Here is an 11,861-nt window from a genome sequence, read left to right as displayed (position 1 = left end):
ACGAGCCCGCCGCCGACGGCGTCGCATCCTAAGTTACGCGCACGGGCGGCCGCGGACAGTGTTTGCGAACGCTGGAACCAAATGCGAATCCCACGCGCGGCGGCGGCGGGAAAAGGAACGAATCCTCATCCGGTACGCAAACCGCCTTCGAGGATCCGTTTGCACTCGGTCAAGGTCGCCGAACCGGGACGGGAAAAAGTGGCGGAAAGCTGGAAAAGGAATACGCGCAAGACCTCCAATTCGTGGTCAGACGCGATTAAAAAATGATCTTTTTTTCGCTTGCGGAAAGACGTCTTGCCAAACGGCGGCCGGCCGGTGCGCAGGGTTGATGGTTCCGCGCGATGCCTCTCCGGTGTCATCGCGACACTTTGACCTTGCAATGCCGTATTAAAACGAAGGCTGACTTTTGATCGATATCCTCAGGAAAGTTGTGCGTGAATATCCGTCCGTCCGTCCGTCCGTTTTCCCCGGCGCTTCGCCTCAAGCGGGTTGCGGCTAAATGTTTTTCATCGCCGTGTCGGTGGTGAACTTCACGTCTGTCAAATAAACGAAAACCAAAAAAAAGTTACGGCACGTATTGTAATTGCTTCCGAGGGGGAACAGGGAAGTCGGCGTTTGTTCTCTCACGCAACTGCACATTGGACGAGAAGCATCTCGGCTGCTTTTGGCGTTTCCCTGACCTCGCGAAGCGGGCTCCGTGCCGCCCAATCACAGTCTTCCAGCCCGTGGGGGGAGGGGCGACGCTTGGCGGCATCAGGAAGCGGCGTGACCTTCAACGTCCCGGCGAACTCACTTCTCCCTCCTCGCCGCTTTGAAAAGCAACTCCAAACAAAATGCTGTCGTCGTCTCGTCTTGTGATTGCTGGGTGTCGTGACGCCTCAAATTATTATGAAATGTTAAAAATTGTCAGATGTAACCCTTGTTAGGGTAAGGAGTACAGAAATTGAATATTGCCACGGCCAATTTGCCATCAACGATCTGGCGTGACGCTTTTATTTGTCCAAGTGGAAGTGAAAGTTGTCAGCGAGCGCGGAAGAACATTTGACGTCTCTTCTCATCTCTTTGAGTTGACGGCAGCCATTTTGTCTTTTGTACGAACGCACTTTCACGGCGGAAGCGACGTTGACCTGTAATGAGCTCGACTTTCATACGGAGGCGCCTCTCGAACGGCCACATCGGAAGTTCCTCAGTCTCGGGCCTCGCCGGGGAAGGCCCGGCGCAGCAGGGAGGAGTAATTGATGTTTTTCACGCCGCCGTCATCGCTTCGGAGCGTCACGTCGAACTGGAGAGCAGAAGGACGCGTAAAAGACGAGCCGGGGGACAAAAAAAATCTCTCGTGCGCGCGTCGCGGATTGCGTCGGACGGCGAATGGGCCACATTCTCACCTTCAGGATGTCATCGGGCGTCGCCGGGGGGGCGGGACGCTCCAGCCAGTCCACGGCAGACAGGAAGGCGCCGTAGTCGAGCCGCTCTCCGTCCGCAAAGCTTTTGGTCAGACGCGCGTCCGCGACGTCAGGTCCGAGGCGGAGCAGAGACCGCGTGGACCGGGCCGGTCTTACCTCCGCAGCAGGTGTGCCAGCAGCTTGTCGGAGAGCGGCAGCTGGAAGCTTTTGCAGACGGTCCTGGCATCTTTGACCGACGCGTGGCCCGTTCTGAGCCAGCGAGACAAGCGCCAGAACTTAGAGACATCCACCGCTTCGAGGAAACGCACGTCGCATCTTTTCTGCCATTTGGGCCGGAGACGCTCGGCTGCTCGCGGAGGACTCGCAAATGGACGCAGTACCTGCGAGAGTCGCGACCGCCGGAAAGGTCCGGAACTAGTCGACATCTTGTCTATGAATGTCGGGGAACTTTTTCTGGAATCGTTTCACGACGATTCTCAAATAATCCAACGTTAGCGCTCGGCTCGGCCGCAGCAAACCGTGGCTCCGCAATCCGGATTTGATTGGTTTGGGGTGAAATTTCACATCACTCTTGTCTTCATTTCGTAGCGTTTCCCTCGGCGCCACTGGTGCCAGAATCGGGTGTCGACGATTTGCATTTTGGATTTTCCTGTCCAATCAAATTTCAGCCTCTGTCAGTCGCAGCTATTTGGCCGACGGGCCGTCCTTACGAAGCAACCGGACGTTTTCCTGAAGCGATCCGCGCACATCTCAGGGGACTACGACCTGGTTTATGTACATTTGACAAAGGACCGAATGAATTCAAAACGTTGTCGGATCAGCTGCTCCAGATAATGTCCTTCTCCGATCATGACGAGCTGCCGGCGGCGACTGAAGAGGCGGAAAGCCTCCACGGCGGCGCCGCCGTCTCCGTCCCCGCTAGTTTTCCGCCTGATGCGACTGCGTTACATTTTGTTGAAAACAATTCTGAAAATCTGGAGTCCGAGCTTCTTACCCTTCGACGTCGCGGTGCTGAAAGACTCTTCTCATGTCGGGCAGCCGGTCAAAGTTTTTCTTCTTGAGGACGTGCTGGGCGGCGGCCAGCGTCAGGCCGACGTCCTCCCGGGGCCGCCGGCGCTCGGCAAAGGAGCGGGCCAGGACCAGAACCTCGTGCTCGCTCAGCCCGCAATCCGTGGCCGTCTGCAAGCTCCTATCGCGTCGTCGCCCAAAGAAAATTCAACGCTTCAACGCTTCTCCGGCGTGCGAAACCCCCCCCCCCCCACAAAGTATGATTTTTGCAGTTTGAAAGCGCGACGACGCCGTGCTCGCAAATGCCGGAAAACTTTGTGTGGCGAACCCGAACCTGAAGCTGTCAAAAGTGACAAATCCGGTGTTGGAAGGATCGCTGTGGGTCAGGAAGTTCCTGATCTCTCGCTGCTTTTCCTCCGGAACGGAGCCGAGTTTAGCCAGGACGGCGTCAATATTGGCGTCGGGGAACTTCAGACCATTCGACATCAAGTAAGTAGTCAGACGACCGCGCTCGCCGGCATGGTGCCGAAACCGTCTCCCCTCCCGACCTGCTCAGCGTGTCGCTCCATGAAGTTGAGGGTGTACTCGTCGGCATCCAGCAGCCGGAAGCGCCGCCCGTTCAGGCCGAGGGCGGCCCCGACGCGCAGATCTCGGGCGCCAAAGTAGCGCGAGGGCTCGCTCTTGAACGACTCCTGGCCCGGCTTCTTGACGCGAGCCCGTGACAGAAACATCCCTCCCGGCAAGCCTGAAGGCCCGGCAAGGGAAGGAAGGAGAGAAAAGTCTCAAACCGCGGGCTCCCAAAAAACTCGACCGGAGTTCAGGTCGGCGGTCCCGACCCGAGTTCTTGTGGGAGCGCTCGAACACGCTGATGGTGTCATCGCTCAGGTGGAAGGAGACCACGAAGTCCCTGTCGCCGTCCGCTTGACTGCCGCTCTCCATCTTGGCGGAGAACTTCAGCACGTTACTCTCAAGGCCGCATCTGTGGGAGCAAAAATATTTCCAGGGGCTCATCGGCAACACTAATCTCCTCATCTCAAGCCGCCGCCGCCGCCGCGAGTTAGCACTTTACTACTACTGTACGACTCATAATAATGGAATGAAGGTTTGGAGTTTGAATCTGCAGTCCGACGCCAGGCGCAAGAAAATAAACTAACAAACATTTGGAGCGTTTTCAAATGGAGCGAGGTTGCCTTTTGGGGATCTGGAAGTAGCGACAGCAAACTTGAGCTCCTCGCAAGTGAATGCAACGAGAATAATGTTTGGGGGAAAAAGGCCGACTCGGCCCCGCTCAGTTCTGCTACTCACGAGTTGGGCCACGCGGACTGTTCCGAGACGTTGGAAGCTAGTTTAGCAGTCGGTCCTCCTCGACGCCGGCTAACGACGCGTCTGAAAGGGCAAATGAAGTGCTCCAACCTGTCGTAGTGCAGGAATTTGAGGAGGTCCTTCTGCGGGGGTTTGGGAAGCAGGCGCCCGCAGGAGCCGAGCGAGTCCTCCTCGGAGCCGAAGCCGTTATAAGGAGGGACCGGCCCGGGGGGGTCGGGGCCCGCCGGGCTTTCGTACTGCACCGGCTTGAAGTCCTCTGAGTGGGAAGAAGGACAAAACACTTGAGAGGAGACCGAATCCCACGGCGAACTTCCACTCCCCCGGGAGTCGGTCACTCGGTTCGCTGTGCCCCGGGGGGGGGCGTCGCCTTCTCTGGTGTTGACGTAAAAAGCGGACGTCGCCTCCTACTGGAGGCAGTGACAATTCGACAGTTGTCGCCGCCGAGCGTTTACAAAACCGGCCCACTGTTGATGTTCAGCTCGCTGGGTTCAAGACCCCGACTAGACCGTCTTCGCGACTCACGGCTTTGGTGTCCCTGAGCGAGGCACCGATACCCCGAACTGCCGCCTCGAGCTCCGGTTTGAACCCTGAAAATGAGTGCTGGTTTCGGCGACTGACCGACGCCATACTTGGCGCGGTAGAAGTCTTTGGTGAAGTCATCGCAGTCGGCGATAATCACTTTCCTGCCCCACACGTTGAGCTCGCCTCCGAGCGTCAGATCGCAGTCCTTGTAAAACTCCTCGCGGGCGGCGCCCGTCTGCAAGGGGAAGGTCAACGCCGGCTGAGCGGGCCCAGACGACACACGGCCCCGCGCCTGCGTTGCAGCGTCCACCTACTTTGAGGCTGTCCAGTAGGAAGCGGTCTCCTCGCACGTTGAGCACGGTGCGCTCGCTCGCCTCTCCGGGAAGATTCCGGCGCTCCTGAGTTTGCTGCGGGGACAGCAAACCGAGTCAACCGCTGGACCCGCGTTCGCTGCGTGACATCAAAATGACACGGGCAACTTTTTTGCTCGTGCCCCCTCTAGTGGTACGTGACCGTTGTGAATTGAAGACTTGCCACTCCAAACAAACGTCAACTTGAGTTGCCTTCCAGCTAGCCATCCATCAACGCAAATCAAACCTTGAAAAGTTGTGACATTCTTCGCCAGCATTGACGAGTTTCTGCCCTGCGCCGACCGACGCTAACGAACGGAACGTCTCTCGTTAAGTTTCTTTGTTCTGAACGTGGTACCGGGGGCCACAGACAAATTCCTTGTGTGTCGTTACGCACTTGGCCCATTAAGCGGATTCTGATTTGACGTTAGTACCAAGAATGCGCTTCTTCCAACCACTTGCCCGTGAAGAACGCGCTCAATAGTTCTGGGAAGTGCGACTGTGATGGCTTTTGGCCGGCAATTCTAACCAACAGGCCGCATTTATTTATTTTTTTTATTTTTTTTCGGGGGGGGAGGGGGGGGGTTGATTTCCCTCTCTTTCCTTCCTTTTTTTTTTTTTTTTTTTACACATGGGCTCACCTTGGGCAGTTTGCCTCGACGGAGGAACGCGGCGCCCCCGCCGACCCGCCTGATGTCGACGGTGTCGTCGGCCAGGAAGTAGCGCAGCAGCAGAAGCTGGCGAGTGTCGCCCCCCGCTGCCCGTTTCTCGTCCCACAAGCACAAGAATCGCAGAACTTTGCCGTCGTGTTCCAAGAACTGCTTGAGGGTGTCTCGCCTCTCGTACGGCCGCAAAGGACTCGCGCTCGTCTCCATCTGGACAAACGGTGAGCATGAGCAGGACGACCAGGGACCGGGACCGGGACCGGGACGTCACCTTTTCCCGGAGGCGACGGTAAGGGTCTTGGGGTACGGCGACCGGCTGGTTGAGGATGACGCCGCATTTGGCCAGAAAGTTCCTGGTGAACTGGTCGCAGTCGGTCACGGTGAAAATGCGCGAGAAGAGCGCCACCTGCCGGTTGAGGTTGAAGTGGAAGACGTTGTAGAAACGCTCGTGGTCGGGGGGCGGCAGCGGGATGCGCTGGCGACCAATCAGGGTCCCTGGGCACGGCCATGTGAGGGAAAAAAAAAAAAAAAAACGTTCAATGCGCAGTGGGGAGAAACATTCTCTTTATTATTACGAGGTTTTTTTTTTTGCCTCAAAGTATTTTGCACGTTTATTATGAATGTGGCCAAATATGAGAAAACGCGCAATCTTCCCAGAACCAAATCAATGAAGCATTAATGTGATTTATCACCTGAACCAAGAGGGAAAAGTGAAACAATGTGGTCACAAAAGTGTGCACACCCTTTGGGGGTGGAGCTGTTCAGATGTATTCAGTCACCTTTCAACTTGAGGTGAAAGAAAGTCAGCACGCAACTGCAGAAACGTGAAGCGCCTCGGATCGAGTTGGGCTGTTTTCATTTCGAGGTGACGTTTTGTGAAGCGTGTGCTCACCTTGGGCAAGGCCGCTGTTTTTGTACTTGGGCTCCACCACTTGAATGGTGTCATCTTCCGGATAAAAGTAGATGCGACACGTGCGGATTCTGTCGCTCTCGTCGGGGGCCTCCGGCACGGCTTCCCGGAAGTACGCCTCGAAGCGCAGCGCCTGCGCAGGCCAAACGCTTGGACGTTTGGCCCGGTCGGTGGAGGTGAAGTGCGGATGTCAAAACGAGGGTCCAAACCTGTTTGTCGAAGGCGAGCCACGACGGCAGACCGCGCGTCGCTCCTTCGGGGTAGACGGAGGACGCGGCTCTGAGCCGCCGTCCCGGCTCCTCCGCCGGGGCCAGCAGAGGAACTCCGCCGGAGTAGTCCAATTGTTGCCGTTTGTGGAAATTCTCCTTCAGCAGCTGCAACGCAACGGACAAAACCAAAAGCGCACGCGTGTGGCGTCATTGGACCGATGAATACCATTTCCCGAGGACGGCCACCACTTGAGCGACGCTCCGACGTCAGAGGTCGCGAACGAGGATTGCCAGTCAGCTGCCGTCTGTCGTCTGGCCGCCGTTTTCCGACGACGTCCGCTGTCGGGTTTCTTCGACGGCTGCCGCCACTTTCTCCGTGGATACGAAAAAACGGGCCTCGCGCTCGGGGAGGGGGGGGGTCACTCCAGAATTCCCACGTCGCGACCTCGTCGATACGAAAAAGCTGCCGCGAGACGGAGCCACGACGCTCGCGTGGAAGGGATTCACAAAAAGAAAGGAAAGCGCACGAGGCCGGCGGCCCACGAGCGCCGATCCCGCACGCGGTCCGGCGGGCCGAGACCTCGGCAGCCGGGCCGGAAGCCTCGCGGTGGCAACCAAAGTTCCGCCGGCGCCGTCCCGCGCTCGCCACGTGGACGCGTGAACAGAAAAATTCACGGCAAAGTATCGCCTGATTCTTGGGGTCGCCACATCTGCAAGGAGTGCCAAAAGTACTCCCAACATTTTCTTTTTTTTTTTAATCATCATCTTGTTGAATACTTTCTATTAAAGTGCAGTGTTAAAGCTCTACCGACATACATACATTTTCTATGAAAATGACACATAATATTCACTTCAAAATCTATACCAAATAATGAATATGAGCGGAGAGCGCGCGTTGCGTTAGTCTCATTCGACCTCCAGGCGGTCGCCGTATTGCCTGCGGCGTCATCAGCAGACCTCAAAGCGGGACATTCGCCATTGAAAAGACGCCGAGTTGGGGTCCAACCCGGGCCCTCGCAATCGTGAGGCTGCCGCTTTCTTGTGTGTGTGTGTGTGTTTCTTTCGGCTTGTCCCTTTCGGGGTCGCCACAGCGTGTCATCTCAGATGAACGCATATACATGCGCTTTCTTGTATGACGCAAAATATAATAGCCTATACAGAAATACTACGTTAGGGTTACGATTGACGAGTACGTGTTTGGAAGGGTAACAAAGTCCAGGGTTTTCAAAATCTCAAACTAATAGATTGCGCCACCAGGTGGCACTTTGAGCTCATTTGTGTGTGTGTGTGGTGTGTGTGTGTGGGGGGGGGGGGGGTCGCATATTGCAATTGAGACGACGAGAGTGGCACATGACCAGAGAGCCAATCACAAGTGTCGGCAAAATTAATGTTAAAAAAAAAAAAAAAAAGTTTTGGCGTAGTTTTTTTTTGATTTGACACAATCCTCTCTTTTTTTCCAAAAGAAACAAATGCCATTTTTTTCCCAGCACTGTAAGGGAGGGGCTGCACTTTTGCATGTGCGTGTTATTAGTTATTCCCCACATTGCCGATTGACGTCAATTCTGATGATTCTCATCTCCTCCGTTACTTTGTTTCAACATCGGTCCCGGCGGCGTTCGAACTGAGAACCAAGCCACCCTCCCAAAACAAAACTTTTGCTTTTTGCCGCTGACCCCAAAACTCTCGTCGTGTCCCGAGCCAAACGCGAACCCACACCAAGCAGAAAAACAGAAGACGGCAGACGCTACTCACGTGCGTATTTGGAGAATTTGCGGGCGGAAAAGGGAAGGCCATGCTGACAAAAATGCGCCGGCGCTGTATTGTTGCCAGTTGCCACGGTGACGCGGGCCGGTTTCAAATGGCGGCGGGCCTCCGCAGGCTTCTCGGTCGCACAACCAAAACATTTGTTCAAATCTATTTTTATTTACTCTTCACACGTACGCGATGACGATGGGGATACATTGAAGCCGTAACTTAGTGAAACGCGGCAAAATTCATTCCATTCTTTGACTTTTGATTGATGATGCGGCGCAACGCCGCCACGTGGAACAAGAAAAATCAAAATCAATGTCGGAACATTAAAAATGGTTTTTGCCTTTTGAATGTCCGTGTTCATCAGGGGTGTTCAAAGTGCGGCTCCAGGGACATCTGGAGCCTCGCGTTTCTTTTTAAATATGGCCTCACCTGATGAAGACGTTCGTAACAAACGCAAGGGCGATTCTTCGGCGCGGTACGAGAAGTCCGTGACGGGAGCGCTTCTTAAAAGTGGAGTCAGTGACGAAAAGGGGCGGGGCCCACGGCGACCCGGACACGTGCCCTCGGCGCGTCCTACGACGCCAAGCCCAGCAGGAAACCTCCGACGAAGCCGCTGGTCACCACGATGTTCTTCTTCACAAACTCTGTAGACTGACAACGAGCGACATCGCCGAGGAATCGCCATCAATTGCGCGTGCTCGAGCTCACGCAAATTCAACGTAAACAAACGACTTCATCTAGCGCATCTGCTTGCTTGTGTACCGAGGACAGGACGACGCATTTTACATGGTTAACGCCGAAAAAGTTCCCGTACTTTGCCAAACCGACCTTTTCCAGTATTTGGGATGTAAAATTGTATCAGAACATTTTGTATGATTGTATACATTATGTACTTTGACTGCTTATTTGTGTGTGTGTGAGGGTGGGGGGGACGTCAGGGGTCTTGGAACGGATTAAGCTATTTCCATGAAAAAAAGCGCCTCGATTACAAAATATTCACATTACGGAACAAATTCATTTTCTAAGTACCACTGTACCCATATCTGTACCATTAGGCCAAAATACACTTTTCTCATAAATGAACACTACGCGTGTTGTTTCAATTCTTGCTCAACACGACTTTTGACACTCTGTTAATTGAACGTATAATGGCAATTGATGACATTTCAAAAGTACTACGGGGAAAGGCAGTATTAACTCCATCAAAAGGACGCAGGAATATTACGGAGGGAGGGAGGGAGCGCTCGAATGCAAGTCACGGAAAAGAAACTCCGCACTTGAATTCACCCGAGAGCGTTTGGAAGCCGGCCCGGGAGGTGCTGCCGTTTTGGTGAGCAACACTTTTGCGTCTACTAAGTCGGGAAAGATGGGCAGAAAAGCGGACGCGTAGTTATGGGGGAGATGCGGCGCATTATTTAGAAAAGTCGCCGCTTTTGGTTTTTCCCGTGTGGCAAACTCACCCTCTCGACTAAAGTGTTGAGCTCCGGAGCCGCCTTATCCGTGTTCTTCCTGATCTGCTTCTTGGCTTTGTTCACGTCCTTTTCCACTCGCTTCCAGTCCACTTGGATGTAGCCGCTATTGTTGGCTACCTGGAGGGCACACGAGTCCGAGAAGGAGCCTCGCCTTGAGGCGAGGGCGGGCGGGCGACGGAATACCGTACGTACCTGTAACAAGAGAAGCCCCCCGCCCACGGAGGTGGCGGCCACCTTGCCGACCTTCTGGAAGAGATAACCTGCACACCTGACATCAATCGCCATTTCCGTTACGTTTTCGTCGCAGAAAGTTGGCTAATTCGGGCCTCCTCATTTGAAAGCGCCCTCACTGAATCGAGTCGGAGGGGGCGGGGGCCGCGCACAACTCAACGTCCTGACTTCAGATACCGGTTGAAATCGGACGGGAATTCTTTTGTGGCACAGAAATCAATCAGGTGCACCCTCGCAGTCAAAGTATGACCATGCCCGCTAAACTCCTAAACAGCCAACGCGATTTATTGTTCAACGGCCAATCGCACATATTGGCTGCGATGCGTTGTGGAAATATTATGAGCATCAATAAGCATGCGGCTGTACCCGTTCTAAAATACATGATGACGTTATGACATTATCCGTACATTACCGTGAGAAAATGTGTACGCGCTCTCCCTTTTGAAAGCATCGCGGAGGTAGTTATGGGAACAAAACTTTCAAATCAAAGACTGGGTGGCAAAGAAATGCGATGGGGACATTCCGAAGACATCTTTAAAATTCTTGCTCACGAGAACTTGGGTGGGGTCAACTTGTGCCCTCCACTCTTGACTGTTGCGTGAAATTAAGAGCTAGCCAATCAGGAAAGCCCATAAAAAGGGCCACTTTCTCTATTTTCATCCAAGCTTCCATTTGGTGAATTCCTGGTTCGTTCCAAATTCTTGGAATTTTGCAACCCTTTGACCTACATTTGAAAGTTGACTTGTGAACTCTTCGGTTAAGGGAATGAAGGTTGTTTTTATCAAACATATGCGGGATGTGAAAACGTGCGTCATCCCGTCAGTTTCGTAGAGCAAATGCAGACCAATTCAAAGAGAATTTCTTGGCATCCGAATAATATGACGCTAAGCAACCAACCATCCGCTCAGTCCGCCGATGGCGAGCTGCGTGGCCACCGAGTACTTCTCCGCGACGGGGCCGGACGTCTTGCCGAAAAGGCGGTTCCACCATCGCTGACGTTTGGCGTACTCGGTGAGGTCCACGACCTTGTCGTAGAGCTCCTCTTCTAGATCTACAAATATATATATGAAAGCGAGAGAGAGAGAGAGAGAGAGAGAGAGAGAGAAAGAGAGAGAGAGAGAGAGACACACAGACACACACAAAAATGGCCTCGATGGAAAGATGCACGAATGGCTGCCTCGATTTCGTGGCTCGCGCGACCCCAAAAGTTCGCTTTGGTCTTTGATGAGGGACTGCCCGGACGTGACCGACCGCTCAAACGCCAACATTACCGCCGTGCTAAACAATCTCGTGTCGTAGAATGTACGGCGTGGAAATTCCCGACACTAAATTCTCCAAATGATGTCGTCAAATCTACTCCTTAGCACCCGCTTGTTGTGCGGGCATCGAACGTTCGCCAACAACGTCCGAACACAACTCCAATGACTCTTTTTTTTTTTTTTTTTTGCTCAAAGGATAGGACGAGTCACGCCAAGCAGTTTGACGTCCATGTTTGTGTTGTAAAAAGACGAGAAATGAGCTCAAGTGCTCGCTTACCCTTGTTGTGCTTCGCCATTTTGGATCGTCAGTTGCCTTCACGTCTGTCGTCACTCGGACAAGTTCGGACTTTCAAAGAAAGAACGGCTGCCTATTTACGAAATGTGTCATCTGGGAACATGAGCGTTAAGCTTTTCAGAATAGAATAACAATATAAACTTTTGTTGCTGGCTCATAACTATAAGGGAGTACTTACAAATGTCATTTTGTACAAAAGTTGAGGGTGCCCAAAAACCACAAACTGCCCCCTGGTGACGTCAGAGCACACCCAGGTGGATTGTGGTCAATGGAGTTCTTGGGCTTACTTTGGGACCCGTTTCTTGCATTTACTACTCGCAACCATTTGTGCGTTTGAAATGCAGCATTTTTTTTCGTCATATTTGTGGGGTCGAGACAAGAAGTACTAACATAAAACTGCATTTTCACATTAGCGTTTCTGATCCACGCGTTATTAGTCTTCGAATCGTCCACCAATCG

The 11,861-nt window shown here is 53.5% G+C and overlaps 2 protein-coding genes across 2 annotated transcripts; both read right to left on the bottom strand.

Annotated features, from left to right (window-relative positions):
- Window positions 1–958: 958 nt before the first annotated feature.
- efhc2 (EF-hand domain (C-terminal) containing 2) lies at window positions 959–6,597 on the bottom strand (the record flags this gene model as incomplete). The annotated part of the gene is made up of 14 exons (XM_061823746.1): window positions 959–1,282; window positions 1,386–1,485; window positions 1,560–1,652; window positions 2,398–2,592; window positions 2,746–2,879; window positions 2,960–3,156; window positions 3,248–3,390; window positions 3,825–3,990; window positions 4,353–4,491; window positions 4,571–4,663; window positions 5,248–5,481; window positions 5,543–5,766; window positions 6,164–6,314; window positions 6,391–6,597. Coding segments are annotated over 14 exons (2,172 nt in total), but the record flags the coding sequence as incomplete, so codon positions are not given.
- Window positions 6,598–8,291: 1,694 nt separating this feature from the next.
- fundc1 (FUN14 domain containing 1) lies at window positions 8,292–11,719 on the bottom strand. Its single transcript, XM_061823747.1, has 6 exons — window positions 11,581–11,719; window positions 11,385–11,495; window positions 10,746–10,899; window positions 9,810–9,885; window positions 9,606–9,734; window positions 8,292–8,796 (listed from the first exon to the last, which is right to left on the bottom strand). The coding sequence occupies exons 2-6, from the start codon at window positions 11,401–11,403 to the stop codon at window positions 8,719–8,721; spliced, it is 456 nt and encodes a 151-aa protein (XP_061679731.1). The 5' UTR covers window positions 11,404–11,495; window positions 11,581–11,719; the 3' UTR covers window positions 8,292–8,718.
- Window positions 11,720–11,861: the final 142 nt, after the last annotated feature.

This window comes from Syngnathoides biaculeatus, chromosome 6 (genome assembly GCF_019802595.1).
Source record: "Syngnathoides biaculeatus isolate LvHL_M chromosome 6, ASM1980259v1, whole genome shotgun sequence".
NCBI lineage: Eukaryota > Metazoa > Chordata > Actinopteri > Syngnathiformes > Syngnathidae > Syngnathoides > Syngnathoides biaculeatus.
Note: the sequence above shows the minus strand (reverse complement) of the source record. Positions and strands in the feature narration are given on the sequence as shown.

What these genes read in the sequence shown, in the direction of transcription:
- fundc1 (XM_061823747.1), bottom strand. An exon ending in GGGGGCTTCTCTTGTTACAG is followed by an intron (nt 9,735 to 9,809) that starts GTACGTACGGTA and finishes TGTGCCCTCCAG; the next exon opens with GTAGCCAACAATAGCGGCTA. An exon ending in TCAACACTTTAGTCGAGAGG is followed by an intron (nt 8,797 to 9,605) that starts GTGAGTTTGCCA and finishes GCTCGTTGTCAG; the next exon opens with TCTACAGAGTTTGTGAAGAA.